We start from the raw sequence: 25,000 nt of genomic DNA, 5'->3' as shown, positions 1-25,000 counted from the left end.
GACCTCAGCGATGAAAGCGTGGAGAGATTGGCCACTGTTCTAGCAGCAGCCTATATTCATGTTTGTGAGAGCATGTGTCGGTGTTTAAATAGAAGCAAGCGTGAAGCTGACAGTCGCTGCCGCGCGTGCTAGCGTCCTGCTAGCGCTCCAATCATCTGACCTTCAGCTTCACTTTGGCGTTTATTTCATGAACTTCCCAGCGAGGTGAACGCGACGAGGGAACACTGGCACCTTGTGAGCTCAGTCGCTCTGTGCTTAGCATTATTCATGCTAACGCTAAGCCTGTGCTGTTTCTGAGGTATTTTTACGCTTCTGGTCTCGTGGTGTTTGTAGCAGACGTGGTCCTCTCTGAAAGCGTGTTGATGCTGAATGAAGCTGCAGGAGAGCTGTGCCATCGCCATGGCAACACTCATCCGCTCTTAACCCCATAATAACCAGAGCGGGAGGTGTTGCCAAAGCCACCGGAAGGCAAGCCTGCAACCATTAGCCAAAAAAGCGGCTAAATCTAACGGAAAGGAGACCAAGGGCATTTTATTTTAATGGATGTCAATGGAGGACAGGCTTCACTATGCTGAATAAACAGCATTTTAGAGGAAACCGCTCATCATTTAATGAATCGACAGCCTATCTGATAATATATTTTACACTAAGCAATTCTTTTGGATTGAACTATTTTTATACTTTACACCGAAAAAAAATGCTGTTCTATAAAAGAAGTCACTGACTTTTTTGTGACAGATGGCACTTCTTGTTCATTTCTATGGGATCCGTAAACTCTGACTGAAATTCAGTGATGTCAAGGCTGTAATGTGATTAATGCGATGTTATGAAGGCTCACGTGATCCAAGTTAGTTATTATGCTTTCTCCATTAGTGAGTAATACACCCCTCTCATCCCCCGGTAGTAAGACAATCTCAATCCTGGAATAATGGTGTCGCACCACTTTATTTCTGCTGTGATCATTTGAAGTATTCGTTCCCTCATCTAACAAATCTCCTTCTCTATTCAGCATACGATAATAGTTTTACTGTGGTTTTGGTCACTTTTGGACTATATTGTCTTCCACAGGACACAAATAACAGCACATGATGTTGGGAAGACACTGGACCAGTTTTATTAAACAGAGCAAATTAGCACAATTGGGAGGGGACAATTCAGCAGGTATTTTACTAACAATGTGCAAATTAAAGAACACAGACGCAACATCTCATTTACATATCGACCAACGCAATATACCCAGTAGTGGAAAGAGTACTGAAAAATATACTCAAGTAAAAGTACCGTTACCTTCCCAAAAAAATTAGTTTGAGTAGAGTGAAAGTACTTGTCCAAAAAACTACTTGAGTAAGAGTACAAGAGTAGCCTATTTAAAAGTACTCATGAGTATTGAGTAGTGAGTACTGAGCTGTGGATTCTACCCCGTCATAATAAACGCTCTACACTGCAATTTATACACGTGTGACCCTGCAGCACAAAAGCAGTCATCAGTAACACAGGTATATCTGTAGCAATAGACAACAATACATTGTATGGATCAAAATTATACATTTCTCTTTTATGACAAAAATCATTAGGATATTAAGATCATGTTCCATGAAGATATTTAGTAAATTTCCTATCGTAAATATATCAAAACTTCATTTTTGATTAGTAATATGCATTGCTAAGAACTTCATTTGAACAACTTTAAAGGAGATTTTCTCAATATTTAGATTTTTTTGCTCCCTCAGATTCCAGATTTTCTAATAGTTGTATCTCAGACAAATATTGTCCTATCATAACAAACCATACATCAATGGAAAGATTATTTATTCAGCTTTCAGATGATGCAGAAATCTCAATTTAGAAAAATTGACACTTTGTGGTCCATGTTCAAGTCAAGTCAGCTTTATTTATACAGTGCTTTTAACAATACAGATCGTGTCAAAGCACTTAACAGTATCAGATTGGAGGATAGAGGGTCAGTAATGTATAATAATAAGATTAAACACTCAATTTTCAGTTAAAGGCATTTCATTATTGTATTCAGAGATGTCATTGTCTAACTCAGTTTAGTTTAATATAGTATCTGTGAAATCAAATTGACGATAATCGCTAGAAATCAAGTGTCCCCATGGTCACATTTAAAAAAACGTTGTACATTCTGGAATTCACATTATCTTGTTTGTCATAAAGAATGAAGAATATCTATCATCCAACAGTTTTAATTTTGACTGCCAACTCTTTAAAACACATCAAAACAGCACAGAAACAGTATTCAGTTGAAGAAAAGATGAAAGTTATTCTCAGTACAATTATCCCCATTTAAATCATAAAGTTTGAAAAATAGATTTAAAATCATGTGTAAGGCCACTGAGAGCATGCTGTTGTTGGACATAAAATATTAATGTTTAGAACAGTGCTTAAAACTCATAGTTCAGCATCACACAGCATGATATGGGTTAAAATGAGAGCCTGTTTCTCTCCAAAACGGTGCCAGTTTTAGCGGTTTGCAATAAAGAAATAAGAATAACTAAACTTAATCATTTAGTTTACAATTTTAACATAAATCCTCAATTTGAGTACATTATTTCAAAGCGTTTTACAGTGTTTCCAACACACTTTTTCACAGCGCGCATCACACGCTCAAACTCATCAAAAGTCAACAAGTTCATATCTCTCTATCCAATCACATTAATGGATAAAAATTCAATTAAAATAAGCATGTAACAACCACAAACGGAGGAAAATAGCGGAGTAAAAGTACTGATATATCACTTAAAATGTACTCAAGTAAAAGTAAACGTACACAATTTTTAAACTACTCAAAAAAGCACAATTACTGATAAAAACTGCTTAATTACTGTAACGTGAGTATTTGTAATTCATTACTTCACACCACTGAATATACCAGCGCAAATTAGCGTAGTCACAAATAAAGATTAAAGAAATAAAGAAGCCACAGTACGTTGAAAATAACAGTAATTTGACGAGCGCAAACATTAGTAAATCTCATTGCATGATTCATTTGAATACTGCGTCTGAAAGGGAAATTACTACAAATGCATATTCAATAAAAATAACTGTGTTCACGCCTTTTCAGCGTTAATTCTTCACTGCGCGTCTTTAGTAATCCTGACAGTACAATTTTAACACCAAAAGACGGTTTGCGCTGGCGCAAGCTGTTAGTAAATCTGGCCCATGAGGGTTTGTAGATTTTCATTTGTGAGTGAACTTTTCCTTTATGAGCATGTTATTGTTAAAAACACTGCAGTCTTGCAGTCACACAGCATGTTATATTTTTATGGCCAAACGCAGCACAGTAGAGACAGATGGAGACGTCTGTGAGACTCTCGGAGCAGATTGAAGCATTGCGTTGGCTCGGCTCTCGCTGTGGCCACGCTTTTCCCGTGTTTGATGTGAGCGGCTCTTCATTAATAATTCACACGACCCTCCTGATTCTCTCCAGGGGAAGCACTGTCACTCGATAGAGACCCGAGGAGCGCAAACAAACCCCGGCGCTCAGCGCTCCGGCTGGAAATAACCTGCTCTCGTAGACGAGCCAGCGATTGTTCGGCACGGAAATGATGATTAGTAATCAAACGCTGCTGATTATAGAGTCTGTGTGCGTGACGCTTCATCCGTTAGATGCTGATGGGTCTTCAGTCTTTTGGTGAGCGTTTGTGAACGCACACGTGACGAGTGTGAAACGGGAACGTTTCCGCTCAAGTAATTCAATCTCTGCCCAATCTAGATTCCAGAAGCTTCACATCCCTCGATGGCGGACCAGAATTAGGACAGATGTTGAAGAAGGTCATTCTCCTCCCCGAGTGCTTTAAGAGAGCGGTGGAATTGGACGTGAGCGTGGTTTGTTGACAGATGACGAGTCTTTTGAGGAAAGACATTTTTAACTGCGAGTCGGGAGGGAACAAAAACTAGAATGGGCCGTGCTTTCATCTGCAGGTCTCTTTAGGTCAGTGACTTTGAGGTGTTTCTATTGTGCTTGAGGAGATGCTGGTTTCCGTGAGGGAGATGTTTTATTTGACAGGGTTTTTAAGTGACTTTTCTGAATCTATCCTTCTTGACTGTGCACATTTCTTACAGTAAAAGTGTGTCTGAACTGTTATCCGTTCTTATCGCAGCTGCCTCGTAAGGCACCACTGTTTCTCCTGTCCTTTAAAATGTATTTTTATTTCAGAAAGGAAAGCTCTGTAATGACTGGAGTGAACTGTATGCCTCAAAGTTTCCTCTTTGTTTGGCACAAATATCCAGTGAGAAAGTCTCAAGCAATCATCTTTTTGGACTACTGTTAAAAGAACTAACTCGTGCTTCATTCAGTTAAGACAAAATAAAAAGATGTTGTTTATTTCATGACAATGTAAGATAAAACATGGAGGACCTTCCTACATTACAAACGTATTCATTTAGAATCAGAGTGTGCGAGCTCATCTCAACCATCTGGTGTTGTTCGGACATTTCAGACTGAAAATATATATTTTTTTTTATTTAAACAAATCGATACCTCATTGGAATGATATGAAACTCAGTGACTTTTATAGCAGTCTCTATGTGACCCCCCAAAAAAAATCATGGACTTGATTGATTCGAAAAAGCTAAATGGTCATAAAAAATAGTCACACTTGTGTTGTTTGCCATCAAAAATGACCGCCATAGGAAATAAAAGGGAAAATGTGAAAATACAAAGATGTTTTTTGTGTAAAATCTACAAATCAGCCACAATGCTGAAAAAAGTGCACAGCAATGAAGGGGTGAAAAACTGTAATTGAAAAATTATATAATTTTTTTTTTTATAATTATATATAATTTTTTATATTTTTACATTTTATACAGAAAATAGTCATAATTTAGATATGAATATTAATTAGTAACATGAAATACACTAAAAATGCAAACTATTAAAAACATTTTTGAAATGAAATGTAGTATATTCATTTCACAAAAATAAAATTATTACACGATTATGGCTGCCGGTCAGTTTGACCGTGAACAACACAAGTGTGACTCCCTAATGAACAACACCAGAGGGTTAACACAAATAACCAAGACTGGACCAGAGCAGCCGCGTGTATCTGAAGCCTCCATGAAGATGAACAGAGTGAAGAACAGGAGATTGTTCAGGATTGAAGGACGAGAGAGAGAGCAGTCGGATAGATGACCCCAAGCGTCCTTGCCATCTCCACGCCCCGTAATGTTTAATTACCTCCGAGCCCAGGTGATAAAGACATGGCTCGTCTGACAGGAGTCAAACACAGTCGGCGTCTTGGCGAAGAGTCACGCTTGTGCCCACTTCAATCCCAGGCCTTTGTGTCTTGTCCAGCAGGGGACAGCAGATGTCCTTCCCCTAAGTAGGTCAGGCTTTGTGCCGGAACCATCTGGCCGTGGCATGTTGCTGTCAGCCGTCGAAAATCAGATTTTCTAGAAGGTGGCCTTTGAGATGATCATGCTTAACCGGTTTGAGGAATTGGGATGTGCAAGTGTAGTGTTCAGGGGAAATGGCTGATGTTTGTTTTCTGTGTTGGTAAAGAACTTTACTCGAGGCCCTTCTTGACTTAACCACCTCAAAGCAGTGCATGAAGTACTAAACCTGTTCTGAGGGTTAACCGTCGCAAGCGGAGACCAGAGACGCTCTCAGATCACGAGCGAGCGTGAATGTTTCGAAATCATAGTCTTTGACACGATTCATCTTTGGTGCTTTCTTTAATTACACCACTCCCAGGAGAGCAAGCGGGGTAGTTAACCAGTCAAATAAGCAGTAAAGCAATTATTGGGTCAGAATGAATACAATTCTGACATCTTTAATCACTAGGGGAGTCTGTGCCTGGAGAAAAACAGGATACTCGTCTCTCCCAGAGGTGACAGAAGCTGAGTGAGATGAAATCGTGTCGCATTGGCTTTTTAACACTGTGGCTCGTAGATCTTCTGAGATCGTCTCTAATCTGAACCTTTAACCTCAGGCTACGGTCAGCCTGACTCATTCTAACATGGTGCAGCTTTGTTTTATTGTTTAATCCATGTGCTTATTCATGTTACAGCGCTGTATTCTCTCACATGACGTCGCTGTGGCTTCATATCTGCTTTGTGATTAAGCTCTAGATCAGAGCTTCTCAACTGGTGGATCACAACCCAGAAATATAGCTTTGTTTTTTTCCTTGCTATGATCGCAGTAAATGGAAAGAAAAACAACTAGAGATAAAGAAAACACCATTAAACATGAATCAGCGAAGCAAAACCAGTTGAGATGTTCTGATCTGGAGGCTTCTGTTTTGCATGGTTTCCTCGAGTGATTTTGTACCGGTTTCTTCTGCAGCTTCAGAGCGAGCTGGACCAGGAGTATCAGGACAAGTTTCGGAGGCTTCCAGTGGAAATCCAAGAATTCGTGCAGGATTCTGCTGCTTGTAAAGGCAAGTTAAGCCAAGACAGTGACTTTCTTCCCATTTCCACCACGCCGGGGAAGCTCAAGCATGCGGCGCTCTCGCCAGGTGAAGACGTGGAGGAGCGATCTTCTGAGAAAGTCTTCGACACGCCACTCTGAGTTTGATGTACCTTTGTAAACATGTTTTTGTACTTCATACACTGTTGAGTTTCCCTGATTTAATGTGCACCTTTTAGTGATGACTGGATGACTTACTAGAACAATGTTAAAAACAATTGTTCTTTTTTTTCTTACTTTTAAAACTTAGTTTTCACAAAAACTCTCTGCTTATGTGGATTTAAATGTGTTTAGACCGACTCTTGTGTATGTTTAGAGGAGTCTTACTGTCACTTAAAATGCCTCTATTATGGGTTATAAAAGGTTCATATTTTGGTTTCGGGAGTCCCCAACAACAGGTCGACAAGGTCAAAAAACACTTTCATTGTCTTATAATATGCATTTATTTTTACCTTACTTGCTCAATGACTCCCAAACGATTCGTTTAATGATGAATTTATCCGCTAATCTGCGGTGATTGGTCTCATTTTCATCTCATCATGCCTGTAATCATAGATATGCCTGTAATGCCTGATAAAGCAGTGTTTGTGAGCAGTGTTACCGGGGAAACAGATATTTTTTACCGCTCCAAATGCGACACCTAGTGGCAAAGACAGAATTTGCATTTTCATTCAGACCAATGCGAAAATCAAGTTTTCCCGGGTCTGCGTGTGAAACAAGTGGGAGGCCAATATGCTAATGTTTGATGTTGACGGGATTGGTTTTAAAAACGACTCGTTTCAATGATTCAGAGTCGACTCTTTCTTTTGAGAGACAATAACTTTAGACACGGTGCACTTTCAGATTTAACCCTTTGCAGGATGTTTTTATTCATTTAGAGCTGTGTTACACACTGCATGAAAGACCATTTTCAAAAATCCATAATAGGGGCACTTTAATGATTTTGAACAGCTCTTGAAGTCTTTTAATATGAAATTTAGGCTTTACTTAGGTCACATATGTTGTCATGAACCATTCTGCCACAATTTAGACTTTATATGAATGCATTTATATTTATATATATATATATATATATTGCAACACATGGATATGAAACATAAAGGCATCAAGTGATTTATTTGCATGTTATTGTAGAAATATGTGATGTGGAAGGAAAACATTCTTTTACAACAAGTATATGAAGATTGACATTTACATTTATGCATTTGGCAGACTTACACTGCATTCATTCATTCCCTGGGAATCGAACCCACAACCTCAACTTTACTAGCGCTCGATCCACTGTTGGACCTGCAGGATGATGTTTAATAAAGATTTTTATGCGCCACAAAGAGGAATATTTGACCACAAATATACTGTGGGAAAACGTTTATGGCCAAAACAAACCATAACTGACCAGAGTCACGACTGGACCAAAGTTTTCAAATGAAGATCAACTTTCAAGTCAAGATACTGTCATTAATGTGATGAATGTGTTTACGGATGGAAGAATTGAACATTTGAGTGTGAAAGACTCGACGCTGCCAGTTTCTGAGGTTCTTTTATCAATGTTTACGAGACAACACTAAACAGCACTAGTGCCACACACATCTGAGACCTGAACAGCATCTGGAGTCTCTGAACACGCTCACCTTCTCTAATGCATCATGTGTCAACTGGTCATTGTAATATAACGGTCTGTGGGCGTCTAGTGCACTAATGAGTAAAGCTTGTGAGTAGCAGTATTTCAGAGAAAAGTAACTGTTATAGAGACACTTTTACACGCTTTTCACTTGAAGTTTCTCCACGCTGATGTTGATGTACGTGAAGCTTCTTGAAATCAGGTCAAGTGTAAGCAGGTTATAAATGCTTGTGGATTAAATAAATGTTGCTTCTGTCAAAATGTGTCGAATGCTGTCTTCTTTGGTTGAGTTTTGCTAGTAGTTTTAGTTGTTGAAGGTCAGCGTGCCTGTTCCTGCCCCACTGAAGAGTGATATGGTGTTTCTGCAAAGGACTTTAGGAAGTTCTGAAGAGCTGGATGTCTGAACACTGTTAATGCTGCATAAATCTGCTGCGCTTTAATGTGTTGATGATGCTGGGAAACACTCTCATTAAGAGTAAATAATAGAGCTGTATTTTATGTGCTGCGGATGTCATGCACACTTCTTCACATCTTCAGCCGGCTTTATGTGCAGAGAAACGTGTGTGTGTGTGTGTGTGTCTGAGAGAGTGTGTGTGTGTATGTGTGTGTGTGTGTCTGAGAGAGTGTGTGTGTGTATGTGTGTGTGTGTGTCTGAGAGAGTGTGTGTGTGTGTATGTGTGTGTGTGTGTCTGAGAGAGAGTGTGTGTGTATGAGGCGCCACGTAGGATTTAAATCAAACTTCGCTTATCAATACATACATAAAGCACGTGCATATACACCTATAAATTACTCACATATACATGCATACTATTGGATGTTCAATATATATATATATGAAATACACGTGCACACTAAATCCATACCAGTACATGTTATGTTAGTAATGAATGCATATACACTTGTGAATAACTTGCGTATACATATAAACTTGACGCATACAAACACCTATAGACTCTCGCATATACATATAAACTCGATGCGCGCATACAGGTGTATATATGCAAGTGATTTCATATGTGGATGTGCGTGAACTTTTCAGTGTAAACGGAAGCAGCGGCACTTCCGGCGGGACATTTGAAAATGCTTAACCTGGCTTAATGCGTTAAGACAGTGTTTTTAAAAGACCAAACTCAGTAACACATTATTAATAAAAATCAATGTACAGTAGGCTATCGTGTGATTTATTAATGTTTTTAATTGGAGCTTGGCGGTTTTGGAAAAAAAAAATAATGTCGATATAAAGTGGTTGCATATTGACATGAAAAACATTTAAGAACGGGTATTATAGCAGTAAATTTAAACTGGAGAAAGTTTTAAAGCGCTATATGTGGTTGATGCTTAAGGGACCGTCTGACAATTCCACCGACTGGGTTAAAACGTCCGATGTATTTTTAATTAAAATTACTTTTAAAATAACACATTGTCAAACTGTAAAGCTTATATTACATATATGGTGATTTACAGTGAGTTATTTTTTTTTGTTTTTTTTGTCAATACATCCACAATTATTTAAATAATGTAGCCTAAGTCCAATTTTTCATGCAAAATTCTTGTGTACTGTACGTACAGTAAGGGAAATATTAGAAGTATTGTCTAAGGCGAGATATTGGCTAAACATATTCCAATATATTCAGTCGTGTGCCTACTAGGCAAATCTCCAGATAAAACGCTGTGGCTTAATGCATTAAAACAATTTTTTTTAAATACCAAACGCAATAAACACGTTATTAATAAACCATGCTATACTGTACATAGTTTGATTTTATTAATAAAGTGTATATGTGCGTCGGAACCTGTATGTGGGTGGGACAGGACCCATGCACTTTTACCGTCTCTAATTCTGTGCACTTTTCAGAGCGCCATCAGTCAAACCCATTCCACATGACATGAAGAATGCCCTAATAAATTAAACTTCATTTAGCTACAGCCTTGAATTCCACACTGCTGCTTCCTCAACTCTATTGCACTTTGCTCATTCAGAGTCCATATAAATGAAACTCTATTCTGTTTTCACTAGAGTTACTCGCTCCTGCTGCACTCCCGCGGCACAGCAAAGTAAAGCATCTGAGCTCAGATACACCTTATCCTACCTGATACTTTATTTAAACTTTTCAATTATTTCCTTAATTTGTATTTTTATTGAAAACAACTGCCTTTCCGATGTAATAAGAGATGTGAAAAGGGAAAAGAACGATTTCAGCCGAAGGCAGACGCGAACTCGGGTCTCTCACCAGAAACACTGCGGTACATGCTTTATCTCGTACGCCACTGAAAATACAGAGATGTAGCCGTCTTTTGTAATGTTGTGACGTTAGTGGGCAGAAGTAAATAACCCATGCCAACAAGGCGGCCTATTTGCACTTTGTGTAAATAGACACTGCGTTAATTAAAAGGCACCAGACTACAGAAAATATACTCCAGTAATTTTTTTTTTCTGGGGGAGGACCCACCCATTTATTTTGCTTCCGACATCCCCTAAAATGACGCATTAAGCCAGGTTAAGCTTATTCCTTATAGGATTAGTTCACTTTTTGGGCCCCATTGAAGTTCATTATATGGAGAAGGTTTTCATCAAAAACCTTAATTTCTTTTCGACTGAAGAAAGAAAGACATGGACATCTTGGATGACATGGGGGTGAGTAAATTATCAGCAAAGTTTTTTTAAAAGTGAACTAATCCTTTAAGGGAGGAAAATGCTTTACGCGTAATGAAATGCATTACTTTCTTATTCTGGACTCATCTGCTTGTCTATACATTGTATGTTTTATTAATAATGTGTTTATTGAGTTTGGTCTTTTAAAAACACTGTTTTAATGCATTAAGCCACATTAAGCATTTTCAAATGTCCCGCCGGAAGTGCCGCTGCTTCCGTTTACACTGAAAAGTTCACGCACATCCACATATGAAATCACTTGCATATATACACGTGTATGCGCGCATCGAGTTTATATGTATATGCGAGAGTCTATAGGTGTTTGTATGCGTCAAGTTTATATGTATACGCAAGTTATTCACAAGTGTATATGCATTCATTACTAACATAACATGTACTGGTATGGATTTCATATTAGTGTGCACGTGTATTTCATATATATATATATTGAACATCCAATAGTATGCATGTATATGTGAGTAATTTATAGGTGTATATGCACGTGCTTTATGTATGTATTGATAAGTGAAGTTTGATTTAAATCCTACGTGGCGCCTCATACTGTTTCGCATCATCCCTCTGGAAACAGTTCCCAAAACATGTTTTTATGTACAGATGCCCAGCGGTTGCTGCGACTGAAGCACGTGTGAACCGACAGGAATTCAGCTGCAAATATAATCCACATACAGTTTTTTACAATCACGTTGCTACTATTTTCAGAACCTTGATGTCATTTTTCACAACTCTAGACACAAAACTCACAACCAATGATCAAAATGCACATTTTTCAAAACTCTAACCCTTTTCTCAGTTGCTTGGATACAATACACATAAAACTCAGATCATTTGTTCATTCAACAGAAATCACCTGTTCAATATGACACAACTTAACATCAAAGTACTACTATTTCAAAAGGCAATTCACACATTACATTTCAAATGAGTGTCTATTCATTTCCTTACAATGATCTAACTATCAATTGCTACAACTGCTCAAAATGATAAGTAACTGTTGCATTACTCTTAATGCATAGCTGTATGGAAACAGACAAACAATCTTCCGTTTAAATCATGAAAGTTTCAAGATACTGTAACGAGATTCATTGTCACCAATTAGCGTGGAGCATGAGCCAATTAGACTACAATATCCATGGATGTAGCCTAATATTTTATCATAATGCTTCATCAGACACTGTGTCTATGGTCCCAAATACTGTACCCCCTTTTCAGACTATTTACAGTATTGACAGTACTGCACTGTATAGATGCAGGCCCTTGTAATTGCTTGTCCAATTCTGCCAACTCGTTACTGATGATTGAGTGCACATTGTGGAATGAGTATATAAAGAGTTGATTGGGATCCAATAGCAAGAGCATAGTGATACGTAACATGGAGCCAGCAGGTGATCCAGGTCACAATGGAGGTCAAGCAGTGGTGGGAGGAAGACGAGGAAGACGTGCTGGTCAAAGGAATGGCAGAGGCCAGAAATGATATTCGCCTTACAGAAATTCGCCAGCATATCTTGGACAATGAAGACATGTTCAACAATGTGGGATCCATAAGTTTGCTGACTATTGCACGCATACTGAAAAGGCACCAGGTATCTATAAAACAACTATACCGTGTGCCTTTCGAAAGAAATACAGACAGAGTGAAGCAAATGAGGACTGAGTATGTTCAGGTAAGTTCAGTTTCAAGATGGCTGTTGTAAAAACATTCCCAAAAATTCTACGTTGTACAGTAATCTTTCCAAAATGTATTTTTAGAGGGTGATGGAGCTGGATGCTGATGACGACCATCACAAATTCATTTATTTTTTTTAAATGAATTTGTGATGGTCGATGGATGAGTTTTAATCTGGCCAAGACAAGGAGGAGAGGTCTGAATTTCATTGGCCAGCGGGCAACCATCCAAGTACCTGGACAACGTGGGGCCAGCATTACCATGTGTGCGGCTATATCAGAAGATGGTGTGGTGGGACGCAGACCTCATATTGGACCATATAATGCAGCTCTCCTTGTCACCTTTCTTGATGAGCTCGATCAGGTTTGTAGACCTGAAGGTGTGACCTATGTCATTGTGTGGGACAATGTCAGGTTCCATCATGCTCATGTGGTGCAAGCATGGTTTCAGGCCCATGCACAATTTACCACCCTGTATTTAACCCCATACTCTCCCTTCCTTAACCCGATTGAGGGATTGTTCTCCGCATGGAGATGGAAGGTTCATGATAGGCACCCTCATGAACAAGTCCCTCTTCTCCAGGCCATGGATGACGCCTGCAATGACATCACAGCAGACCAGTGTCAGGCCTGGATTGGCCATGCCCGAAGGTTTTTTCAAAGATGTTTGGCTAATGAAAACATCCATTGTGATGTAGATGAGAACCTGTGGCCAAATCCACAACACAGAGTTGATGACAATGTAGAAGTACAGTAATCACTCCTGTTTTGTTTCTTACAGTACAAGCAAGTTGAGGAACACTGCATTTGATGTTTTACAGTATGGTCTTTTCTATTTCATAGCTAATTACTGTATTTTTGCTTTGATTCAAATAAACCTATGTTGTGATTGTACTGTAGTGTTTTGCATCAATATATTACAAACTTTGTTCAATGATTCCACTGTGTCTGTAGTATTCTCTCTACTCCTGCAGTACTTTTACAGAGATGTATTTACTGTACATGTAGTACCATAATGAAACCTGCATCATCTATTCTGTTCTACAATATTTAATGATTGTACGAACAATGACAGTGAAACTATCGGTTGCTTGTGTGTGGGTGATCTATAGTTATGTTTCAATGGTATTTCACAGTAAATTAGTTTTTTGAACCAAAGATTGTGCAAGATTTCTTTAAAGATGTGAATGCACAATGTTTTGAACATTAGACAGCCTGTGTTACAAGTGATAACCGTTTTGAGTCTAGAGTTGTGAAAAATGACATCAAGGTTCTGAAAATAGTAGCAAAGTGATTGTAAAAAAAAACCCTCAAAATAAACCGCATTGTTCAGAAATAGCTCTGATGCTGCTCTTTCATTGTTACGATCTCAGTCTGTCACTGTCCATCAGCTCTTCTTTGGGGTTTTCTGATGAAGATGTTTTTATTGAATATGCTGCAAATGATTTAGACGTGTAATCTCATATTATCTGATGGTGGATAAACACACACACACACAGTTGATGGAGAATTATCTGATGAAAAGCCCCTAAAGCCTTTGTTTCATTCAGGTAATGAAGTGTGTGTGTTGACCATCCTGATTCTGTGAATGTAAATGGTTCCCATGATTCCATCGGTCAGATCATGGCTGACAGGTCAGTGGGAGGAGTCATGTAAATCTGAGCAGTAACTTACAGCAATACAACTGAAATTCACAATGACCTGAAACATCAGACTGATTCATTTACAAAAGAGTTTCTTCACTCTGATGCTTCATTTGTGGACGCTAATTACAAACTGACACTCAAACGCCCACAATTTACTAATTACATCTGCTGCAGCACAACAAACGAGAGACTCAGTTAGATGGAAAACAGAAAGAGAGACAGACAAACAGATAGATAGATAGACAGATAGACAGACAGACAGACAGATAGATAGACAGACAGACAGACAGACAGACAGATAGATAGACAGATAGATAGATAGATAGATAGATAGATAGAAGGTGATTGCACAGATACTATTAGAACTGAATCAATGAACTGACTTTAACTGAATATTGAGTGTTTACTTTTGTTCTTCTGCATTATTACACACTATTCTCCTGTTAAGCTGCTTTGACACAATCTGTATTGTTAAAATAAAGGTGACGTGAGTGAATCAGGAGGGTGAGACGCTTCATCATCATCATCATCATCATCTCCTCCTCCTGCAGGGTTTCCTCGCGCGCGTGATGCAGCTGCGCGAGTGAGTCTCTCTCTCTCTCTCTCTGTGTGTGTGTGTGTGTGTGTGCGCAGCGGTGCTGCAGGGCTGCGTGTGTGGCGCTGAGGAAGATCCAGCATCATCCTCCTCTTCTCGAGCGCACGGAATTCAGTGTTTTCCCGGGAATGTCGCGGGCGCGCGCTGGTGTGTGATGACGGTAGCGTCGCGCGTCATTGAGCTGTAGGGAAGGGCGCGCGCGCGCGCGCGTGTGTGTGTATGTATATGTGTGTATTCATCTGTGAGGAGAATCAAAGTGAACTGTCCTTAGCTCTCTGGCTAACATTAGCTGCTAACGCTGCTGTTTCTCTGAGATCGTCCAGCATGTGAAGGTAAGACTGCATGTGTTCACAGATAAGTTGCTTGTTGAGCTGCCAGTGTCTGTTCGCGAATGTTTTCCTCACACCATCATCACAACTGTGCCGCTAATACTGAGAATTACGTAATGCATACTGAATGAATCTGAGATCGTATGCATGCAGGGCCTTTCGGTGCATTCACCGCAGAACAAGAACAATAGTATCCGTGGGTTATATCTGTATGTATGCATATATAGTGTGTGTGTGTGTGTGTGTGTGTGTGTTATCAGGTCTCGTCCGTGTAATTCAGGATGAACTGTGCCTCTATCAGAAATAAACTTCTGTTATCAGGGATGTTTGTCCCTTGAAAGAATTTTCGGTGGTATTTCCACCAACATTAAAACAAACAGTGTTTCTGTAATATTGCGCAAGATTTCACTACACAAGATATTCAGAGTTCGCATTAATATCTGGGACATTGTGATCCCTGATTAATGTCTGACCCTCTATATATATTTAGTCAACATATGTGTGTTTTTGATGGTTGTGTTTAGATGGTCCATCATGTTTTCTTCTTAAATGTCCTTAAAAAAGTTACATTAGATAGTGATGTTTTCAAAATATACCCAAATTCAAAATGCAGCATCTGAAAAGCACTAATTTATATATTTACACCATAATTTGTGTACCTTATTTCAGATTTACAATTTGACATGTAATGCCTCGATGTAAAATATGAATAACAATGTGAAAATAAAGACTAAAGCAGAATTACAGATCCAGCCTGACAGAGGAACCGTGAAGCACGCTTGCTCTTCGTGTATCCGGACAGATGTGTTTTATCAGCTGAAGCGGTCAGGCTCAGATGTGTTTCGTCTCGAGTGATCAGTGCGTCACACCTGTTCACGTGAGCGCGCAGGTAGAAGGATGTTTATTCAGTCATGAGCAGTATTCTGCCGTGGACGTTCCTCCCAGCTCAATGCTTTGGGATGTTCTTGATGGTCTTGAGTCTGAAGTCAAGCAGGCGCTGTGAGGCTCCGCTGTGTTTCGGTTCTTGTGAGACGGACCTGATTTGGTACGTGTCTTATTCTAACAGTTTTACGTTTGTTTAGTCCGCTGATATGCTCTGAACTCAGTATCCTGTTGTGTTGTTATTGTGTGATTTGAGTCACTAATGGTTCATTGAGTCACTATTAGTTCTTTCTTCAAATGTGATGCATTTCCTGAAATGACAGATTGATTTGTGACTCTTGTGTGCACTTGTTCATCCTGTCATCTCATGGAGGTTTATGTTTTATCATGTTTGAGAAGCGCACATAGTCTGTGTTCGACTCTTCTGTGACACGAAACTTCATTCTTGTGCTTTCAGTCCTCAATCTTTGTCTGCAGCAGCTTTCAGAAGCATGACAAATGTCTAATTTTCCTAAAATTTTCCTAATATCGGCCGTCATGTCTGTTATCTGTCATAGCAGAAATAGTTAGCTGCTTGGCAGATATTTGCATCCCTGATGAAGCCGGTTCCTGATCAAACTGTCTGGTGTTCTCAGCTGATCAGAGTCGAAGCTCCATCTGTGAAACGATTTCAGACAGAAGTGTTTTTCCATGTAAACAGACCTGTGTGGTGCTCTGTTGTTGTGTTCTTGCGCTCATGCATCCATCTGTGTGCTGTAGGGAAGATGCACTATTATTTTTTAATTAGGCAGATGCAAACACAATGAGTCAGGCTTCTGGCTGTTATTGTTCACGTTGGCTTTCATGCGGCGGCTGCCAGTTTTCTTTGGGTCGACTGACCGACGTTCAGTGTGCTTTCACTTTATTCGTCTCTCTGTGCTTGTCTTCACAGGATCCGAGATGTCGCTCGCCCCTTAAATCACTTTCTGCACAACCGGTGAGTTTGTGCTCGAGTCGACGCTTCAGCGTGATTCACGCTCGCATTAACTTCATTGAGTTGGCATGAAAACTGCGTTGTTTCAGTATCTTAGATCAGCAGATAGTTGATTAGCTGGTTTAGGTCAAAGCTGAAGGTGGTCATAGTTATCCTGGAGGACTAGCAGTAGTCATGGTTGAAATCCTGACCACCTTAAACTGCGCTGTGTTACTGTGAACCAATCCCAGCGGTTCGTTCTGTGTTATTACACCCAGTGTGCCGTTGCTCAGGGAGGTTGGTACAGATGGCATCAGTTATCTAAGGGCCTGGTCACTTCATGTGTTAGGTCTGATTGGATAGATATCTGATGGTGAAAAGACCAGGTGTAAATGCCCTCCAAAATGCTTTCGAGGTGGATTTAAATCCAATCGCTCAAACCACTTCAGGAGGTGGTCTGGGCCGCATTCAGATGAAACTGGACAAGTGTGAATGCATCTGGTTGTTGAAACTTTACTTCTCCCCAAATGTTAAAATGATGAACGTGTCAGAGCGTGTTATAGGCTATATGTTATAGTCAGATATGACAGCGCTAATGCAACACGCATCGCCGCGGAGGAGTAGCTGAGTATCTCTTCAGCAAGCCGACATGCAAACTAATGGAAATGAAACTGAAAGTAAGACGCTCAACACACCATCATTCATTAAAAGTAGTGAGACTAACTTATCTTTCCAGTACTGATGCTGCTCTCTCTCCTGTTGCAGTCTTTGATCTTAAAATTAGCTGATGATGAGTAAAATGCAGCACGTATGTGTTGCTTTCGTTGACGTGAACGTCATTAAATTTGCATATAGTGCAGGAATTGAAGACCGGATTTATTCCATTTGGCGAAGACACATTTATGTGGCCGAGTGTAAATGTAAACATTTGAACAAATCAGGTAGCTATCCGCTCAGAGAAAACACATGAAATGACCAACCGGCCCTAACTTTCAGTAACTTGTTCAGTAATGTTCTCAAACTATCGCCCTGTCATGAGCTGCAGTTTATGCTAACGTCTGCTGTAGCGCCTCTTGTGGTCATTATGAACACTGTGGTGTGTGTTTTGCATAAAGTGTCTTGCAGTAATCTGGATGACCTTCATTAACATGTGGCGTTCCATAACAACGCTTAGCTGCCCGCAGATGCGCCTGCCTATACATCAGCCTGATTTGCAGCACAATCAGCTGATAGCAATTAATTTAAAAATAGAAATATCTGAAATGTGTTTAAAAATCATGTCACTGTTTTTGAAAAAAATTATATCGCGACATATATTGATATTGAATTGTTGTCCAGCCCTATGTGCCTCTGTCATTCAGTAATCACAATAATCTTTGTGCTTGGTTAGTTATGAAACAAAGTCTCAGCTGAAATTCTGTCAGTTTCATCACTAAATTCACCGTCTGCTGACAGATCGCTGATCATCTCTTCCTCTTTACTACTAGTTACAGCAGCAAATAAACCTGAATGAACATCAGAACAACTCACTGAAATCAATCATGAATGAAGTAATCCATCAATCAGTGATTCAACGGCGGAAATACATCAATAAAACAGCCTGAGATCAATAATGTCATGTAATATTTACCTCAGAAAAGACATTCAGTGACCATAAACTAAAAATATAACTCTACAGAGGAGCATTTTGATCAATATTTGCACTGTATTACATTTCCATTATATTTTACTGAATCTGTTCTTCAATATTTAATGTGTGTTTGAATAAATCTGTCAAGAAAACACATTTTTATTAAATCCACCATTTAAATGTCCAATAACAAATTTGGAGTAGAAACAATAATGTTTGAAAAGTTGATATAATAACTTTATTTGCAATTTAAATGTTTGTACATTTTATTTGAGTGTTGATTATTAAAATAAACAGCAGTGAAATTGAATAGTTGTTAATTTCCGACTTTAATAGTGATGTATGAGCTGGCAGGGTTTCCTGTATAGTATACTGCTTTAGCTGAGATGTATCTCCTTAAGAAGAATTGACATTTTCCTTAAATATTTCCAGATGAGTGGATATTGAGCTGGATTGAGAGCTTGTGAATTGGACTCCGATCAAGGCATCTGTGTTTTGTCTGTATGTTGAGTGTGTTTCAGTCAGACAGCTCAATGCTTTCACTATTAATGACTGGACGGAGTGAATTTGCGCGTCCTGAAGCGATTATTGCGCCCCCCCCGCCGGCCCGAGATCTCCCATCATGCCGTGTTCCTGCGAGCGTCTCTGTAGAACAGCCAGCTGAAGCATCAGGGTTCCTGGACGACGAGCTTACGGCTAAAAATAGCGCAGAACAGAGCGAAGCCGGAGCTATTACTGCACTTTCTAATTGCAGCCCCTGTGAAACACGTTCAGTCACGGCACTGCTGGGAGCCAGCGTGCGGACGCAATTTACACTTCCAATTAAACTGACGACCTTTGTGCTATAACTCAGAACGTGACCTCTGAACGCTGCAGCGCTCGCGTCTATTATTACCCACGTTAGCCGAGGACGCACACCAGCGTGTGACCCGACGCCGATCCCTTGTTAATGCACTAGTATATGATCACCTGGGTCACGTGACTGATTTTTTATTTGTCACATACACAATTATACAGAGTATAACCAGCAGTGAAATGTAGCAAAAGTATTATAATATGTAAAGCTCCAATACAGAGCAGCAGAAAGTGCTTATGTGCATCCCGTGAGAGAATGATGCTCTTGAAGCGACACGGAGTCACAGCGCAGTCCTCTGAGTCCACATAGAAACGCTCAAAGTACAAGCCTTTTCTTTGAACAGTTTTAAAGCTCAGTAACGGTGCGCTCTTGAAGAGAGTTTGACTGTAGTAACCGAACGAGACGCAGCTTGATCGCTGAATGGAGCGGCGGAGAGAAGAGTTCACCTGAACTTGAATTTAAAGACTTAAATATTCATCTGTACCTCAGATTAAACTATGGAACAGCTTTATAATGTTTTTGTGCCTTTCGTGGGGCTCAACAATAACACAGAATAGTATACGCACAATATCGGATTAGGATCGGCCTCGTCTGACCGATACCCGATCCGCAGAAAATGACCGTATCAGAGCCGATACCGATCCGGAGTATCGGATCGATGCATCCCTAATTATGATAAACCTGAAATGCTTCTTTTTGCGAAGAATTAAAAAAACAAAAACAAACTTGCATGCCAGAAGTAAATGTCAGTTCTGTACAGGATGATTATTTTTATTTTACCTTAAAATTACATAGTTAATTTGATTTAAATAGCACCTGCTGTAGCGTCTTTGTTTTACTCGTTGCACTAAACATTATTTGATTTAACATTTTGGAATAATTTATTTATATAGCCTACTTTGGTTGTATTTAGTTTCACTGGTAAAGACCTTTTTTTCTTTGCACCAAATTTAAAAACGAAAACAAATGCTGAATGCTGATTAAGTAACATCTTTGTTTGGACTGTTGAATGTGTGTTGATTGTGTTGTTTGAAAGTGACGTGACATACGGCCAAGTATAGTGACCCATACTCGGAATTCATGCTCTGCATTTATCCCATCCAAAGTGCACACACACACACCGTGAACACACACACAGCAGTGAACACACACACACTTGTTGGGTTTCCATGTTTTATGGGGACATCCCATAGGCGTAATGGTTTTTATACTGTACAAACTGTGTGTGCTATTGCCCTACACCAACCCTACACCTAAACTTAGCCCTCACAGGAAACATGCTGCATTTTTAGATTTTCAAAAAACTTTATGCTGTATGATTTATAAGCTTGTTTCCTCATGGGGACCAAAAAATGTCCCCACAAGATTAAGATTTACTGGTATTACTATCCTTGTGGGGACATTTGGTCCCCAGGACGTGATAAATACCAGGTGCACACACACACACACACACACACACACACACACACACACTCACACCGTGAACACACACACACACACACACACACACACACACACCGTGAACACACACACACACCGTGAACACACACACCGTGAACACACACACACAGCAGTGAACACACATACACCGTGAACACACACACACACACACACACACACCGTGAACACACACACACAGCAGTGAACACACACACACAGCAGTGAACACACACACACACACACACCGTGAACACACAGCAGTGAACACACATACACCGTGAACACACACACACACACACACACACACCGTGAACACACACACACACACACACACCGTGAACACACACACACAGCAGTGAACACACACACACAGCAGTGAACACACATACACCGTGAACACACACACACACAGCAGTGAACACACACACACACACACACACACACACCGTGAACACACACACAGCAGTGAACACACACACACCGTGAACACACACACACACAGCAGTGAACACACACACACACAGCAGGGAACACACACACACACAGCAGTGAACACACACACACACACACACACACACACACACACAGCAGTGAACACACACACATACACCGTGAACACATGAATACTTTTATTTGGATCTAAAAGACATTACAAAGACAACAAGATCCAAATACTCTGGGAAGAGTTTTTGACAAGGTGACAGATCTACAATTCATGGCTCACATACTTGCACAAGTCCTTCCATTTATGATACTCAACACATTAAGGATAAACAAAACATCTCCGTCTCCATATTTGCATGCTCCCTATGGTGGCTGAAATAGAGCAGAATTTTGCAAGCCTTTTTGCCTCCTTTTTTTGCAGCCCCCCAACTGCATCCCTCTGATCACACTCTTATGGACATGACCCAAACTTCCAAATACATACACACCGTGAACACACACCCGGAGCAGTGGGCAGCATTTATGCTGCGGCGCCCGGGGAGCAGTTGGGGGTTCGGTGTCTTGCTCAAGGGCACCTCAGTCGTGGTATTGAGGGTGGAGAGAGCGCTGGACATTCACTCCCCCCACCTACAATCCCTGCCGGCCCGAGACTCGAACCCACAACCTTTGGATTACGAGTCCGACTCTCTAACCATTAGGCCACGACTTCCCTGTTTGGGTTGTAACTATGCAGTTGTTGCCTTTAATTTCACATGTTTACAGTTAATGTTTACATTTAAGGCCAGTAATGTAGTGTTGTAATGCTGATATCAGTACCATCTATGTTTATATTGAATGTACTTACTGCCTTTAATTTCAGATGGTTACAGTTATTGTTTTCAATAGCCAAAATCCAGTTTGGCCTGTTAAATACCAAATAAACGTTGTTTATGTATACTTTCATTCATTCTTGTTTGTTGCTTAAAATAATAATAATTGGAAATCGGAATCGGCCATGAAAAATCATAATCAGTGCATCACTATAAACAATCAGGCACATCAGCTGGCAACGCCACACAATACATGTTTCATGGGAGATTTTCTTGTCTTGTGTAGTTTAGTTGATGTTTTTTGGGGATCAGCCGATTTAACTAGATTTCACAAAATGAATTGGTGCTGAAATGCTGTAGAGATTGATTGAACGCTTGACCTTTGACCTCAACAGCTACAGGAAGTGTTTCTGCTCCCTGTTAGAAGCGGATCAGTTTGTCAGATAATTATGCACGCTAACTATAACCAAACCAGAGACATATACGCGTTATCTGGTTAACTGGACTCGCTGATGACCGACTGCATCTGGCACGCTGTCAGGAGTGCCGTTTCCCATGATGCCCTGCGGCCGTCTGTTGGATTGGTTCAGATGAGCGGCAGTGATGACTCTGATCCTGATGGAGTGACTGATGATGAAGGAGCTCAGTGAAGCTCTGAGCCGCAGGTGAATGTTCATTGATGACCCAGGCGCTGATCAATAGTGATCTGGAATCAGCTGCAAGCGCGTCCTGATCTCGCTCCTCTGGCAGGTGTTTGTGCCGTCGCTCGCAGGTGTTTGTGTTTCCGCTGTGGCTGTGAACGGATTGACGTTCTCCCCGCTGCCGCCGTGGGATTATCAGATGCTTTAATCAAGAGAATATTTGTCGCCTGATGTTATCTGAAATAACGGCGCTTAAAGTCTAAAAATACTGGACACTCATTACGTGGATTTGCCAGACTGAACGAACGGAACAGAGGGCTTTATCAGGGGATTTAACCGGATCATTTGTGTTTTATAACGCTTCATTTTAATCTTCGAACAGACTGATAATACAGAGGAGATTGGCTTCTGCTTCAGAACGTTTACTGTAAATCACACACTTTAACCCTGTTGTTCATTACAATTTTTATAAGATTTTTATATTGAGAGTTCACGACGTTAGCCGTAATTTCGTTTCATTTTCTCTCTCTGACTGTTATGTTAATGAGGTCTGTTATGATTGGTGTAGTCCACTCTTTGTGGGCGGGTCATATGTTAATGAGCTTGTGGCTGTGATGTTGTTCTGGATGGACCGGAGAGGAAGTTTTGGGTCTGAATGTAAATGTACACAGGGATGCAGGAACCATGTGATTGATCTGTTATGTATCTAATTATTTGTCATAATTTGCAGTAAATTATTTTGGTTAAAATACACAATAACCATCTTGGTTTCTGGCTGGTTTATTTTCTCATAACTTTATTATTTTTTTATTACTTTACAGCAGAATTTGAATTTGCTTCATATTTGCTGAAGTTTGCATCAGTGATTCTGCTATTTTGCTGCTTTGAATCAATCTATATTGTATAAAGTGCTATAGAAACACATGTGACTGGACAGCTCTGAATGAATCATGCGATCACAGGTGTTTGGTCATGTGACCGCAGGGCAGCACACCTGTTGCTCTCGCTCTCTCTCGCTCTCTCTCTCTCTCTCTGTCTATGTCTCTCTCTCTCTCTCTCTCTCTCTCTCTCTCTCTCTCTCTCGCGCTCTCTCTCTCTCTCTCTATGTCTCTCTCTCTCTCTTTCTCTCTCTCTCTCTCTCTCTCTCTCTCTCTCTCTCTCTGCACTGTTTAACAGCGGCTGTCACACGTTCCTCACAGCGTTTGCTTGTGTCTTCCTGTTTTGCAGAAAGTGAGCGCTGTCCTCAGCCCATCGTTCGCCTGCTCTTCACCTTCAGCCTCGGCCTGGTAAGACTGCATTAACTCAATTAAACCAGACAGTAACGAGCGGCGTCTGATCATCAGACGAGAGGCATTAGTGCGTTATGTGCTTTATTAGTGTGTCTGTCTTCTGTCAGGATCTGTAGCGTCTGCAAACAGCCAATCAGACGGCAGCGCTGCTCGCTTCTGTTCATTAAAGCGACAGTTCACCCTAAAATCTCCATCATTTAGTCTCACTCGTGTCCTGCAGAGGAGTGACTTCCTTCTCTGGAACACAAAAGATGATGTTGCTGGGAACCAAACAACATCAGACCCTGTTGACTTTCATTATATGGACGTAAAAAACACAATATACCTAAAAAATATATAAAATTAACAAATCAAAAATATTTTCCTTCTTAGTTCACTGAAATAAGTCATACAGGTTTGAACGACATGATGGAGAGTAAATAGATTTTCAAAGAACTGTCTCTTTAATATGAGATTTTAAAGGAGTCAAAGAGCGCTTTATGGTGTGTCTGAATCATGAGCATGAACATACTGCAGTGTGTAGTGTGTATTCTCTACAGTATGCATAGAGTATGAACAGTATACAACAGAGCACACTGAGTGAAACACTGTATCCCACAATGCAATGGGCTCAACCTTGCATTTCCAGTGCGATCAGTGACCCAGCAGTGATTCTCTTCCTGTGACGTAATGAGGTCATGTGACTGTTTCTCATACTATCATAGTTTAGTCTGTATGCAGAGTGTTTCTGTGTCCTGATGACCAGCGCAGGGTTTTATGGGTAAATACAGGGTTTCTGAGGGTCCTTCAAGTCTTAGATTTGGTTTGATCCAATTTAAGGCCATAGAGAGTATAACAAAGGTCTCAGTTATTTTCAGAGGTCTTACATTTGGAGCTGGATCCAGATATGGGATTATTAAACTTCAAAAGGCAGTGATTAAATGAAATGAATATGAGAGCTGCTCACAGTCAGCAAGTGCACACATTTATTGTTAATGATGCGTCTTTAATGAATTGACTATGTTTATGGTATGGTGTTTATATTGTAATATGTTGTAGATAGTTTTATTTGATCTCATCTGTCTGAATGAGCAGCTGAAGTAATAAAGCACAGACATTTC

At 40.1% G+C, this 25,000-nt stretch overlaps 2 protein-coding genes across 5 annotated transcripts in view; both read left to right on the top strand.

The window, feature by feature from the left end:
* LOC306843568 (1-phosphatidylinositol 4,5-bisphosphate phosphodiesterase beta-1-like) overlaps positions 1 to 8,308 on the top strand; it is a 130,483-nt gene extending 122,175 nt beyond the window's left edge. Inside the window, exon 34 of the mRNA XM_079375096.1 lies at positions 6,308 to 8,308. Coding sequence (XP_079231222.1) covers positions 6,308 to 6,399 — 92 coding nt within the window. The 3' untranslated portion in view covers positions 6,400 to 8,308. The remainder of the gene's footprint in view (positions 1 to 6,307) is intronic.
* Positions 8,309 to 14,626: 6,318 nt separating this feature from the next.
* LOC306843396 (1-phosphatidylinositol 4,5-bisphosphate phosphodiesterase beta-4-like) overlaps positions 14,627 to 25,000 on the top strand; it is a 94,468-nt gene continuing 84,094 nt past the window's right edge. Inside the window, exons 1-2 of one of the 4 annotated variants that reach the window (XM_079374877.1) lie at positions 14,627 to 14,960; positions 23,839 to 23,897. The gene's annotated coding sequence lies outside the window, so the exon portion shown is untranslated. Of the gene's footprint in view, positions 14,961 to 15,918; positions 16,003 to 23,838; positions 23,898 to 25,000 lie in introns of those variants that run through there. The other 3 variants (XM_079374879.1, XM_079374876.1, XM_079374878.1) reach the window with 3 other exon arrangements.

This window comes from Barbus barbus (genome assembly GCF_936440315.1).
Source record: "Barbus barbus genome assembly, chromosome: 24".
Classification (NCBI taxonomy): Eukaryota; Metazoa; Chordata; class Actinopteri; order Cypriniformes; family Cyprinidae; genus Barbus; species Barbus barbus.
Note: the sequence above shows the minus strand (reverse complement) of the source record. Positions and strands in the feature narration are given on the sequence as shown.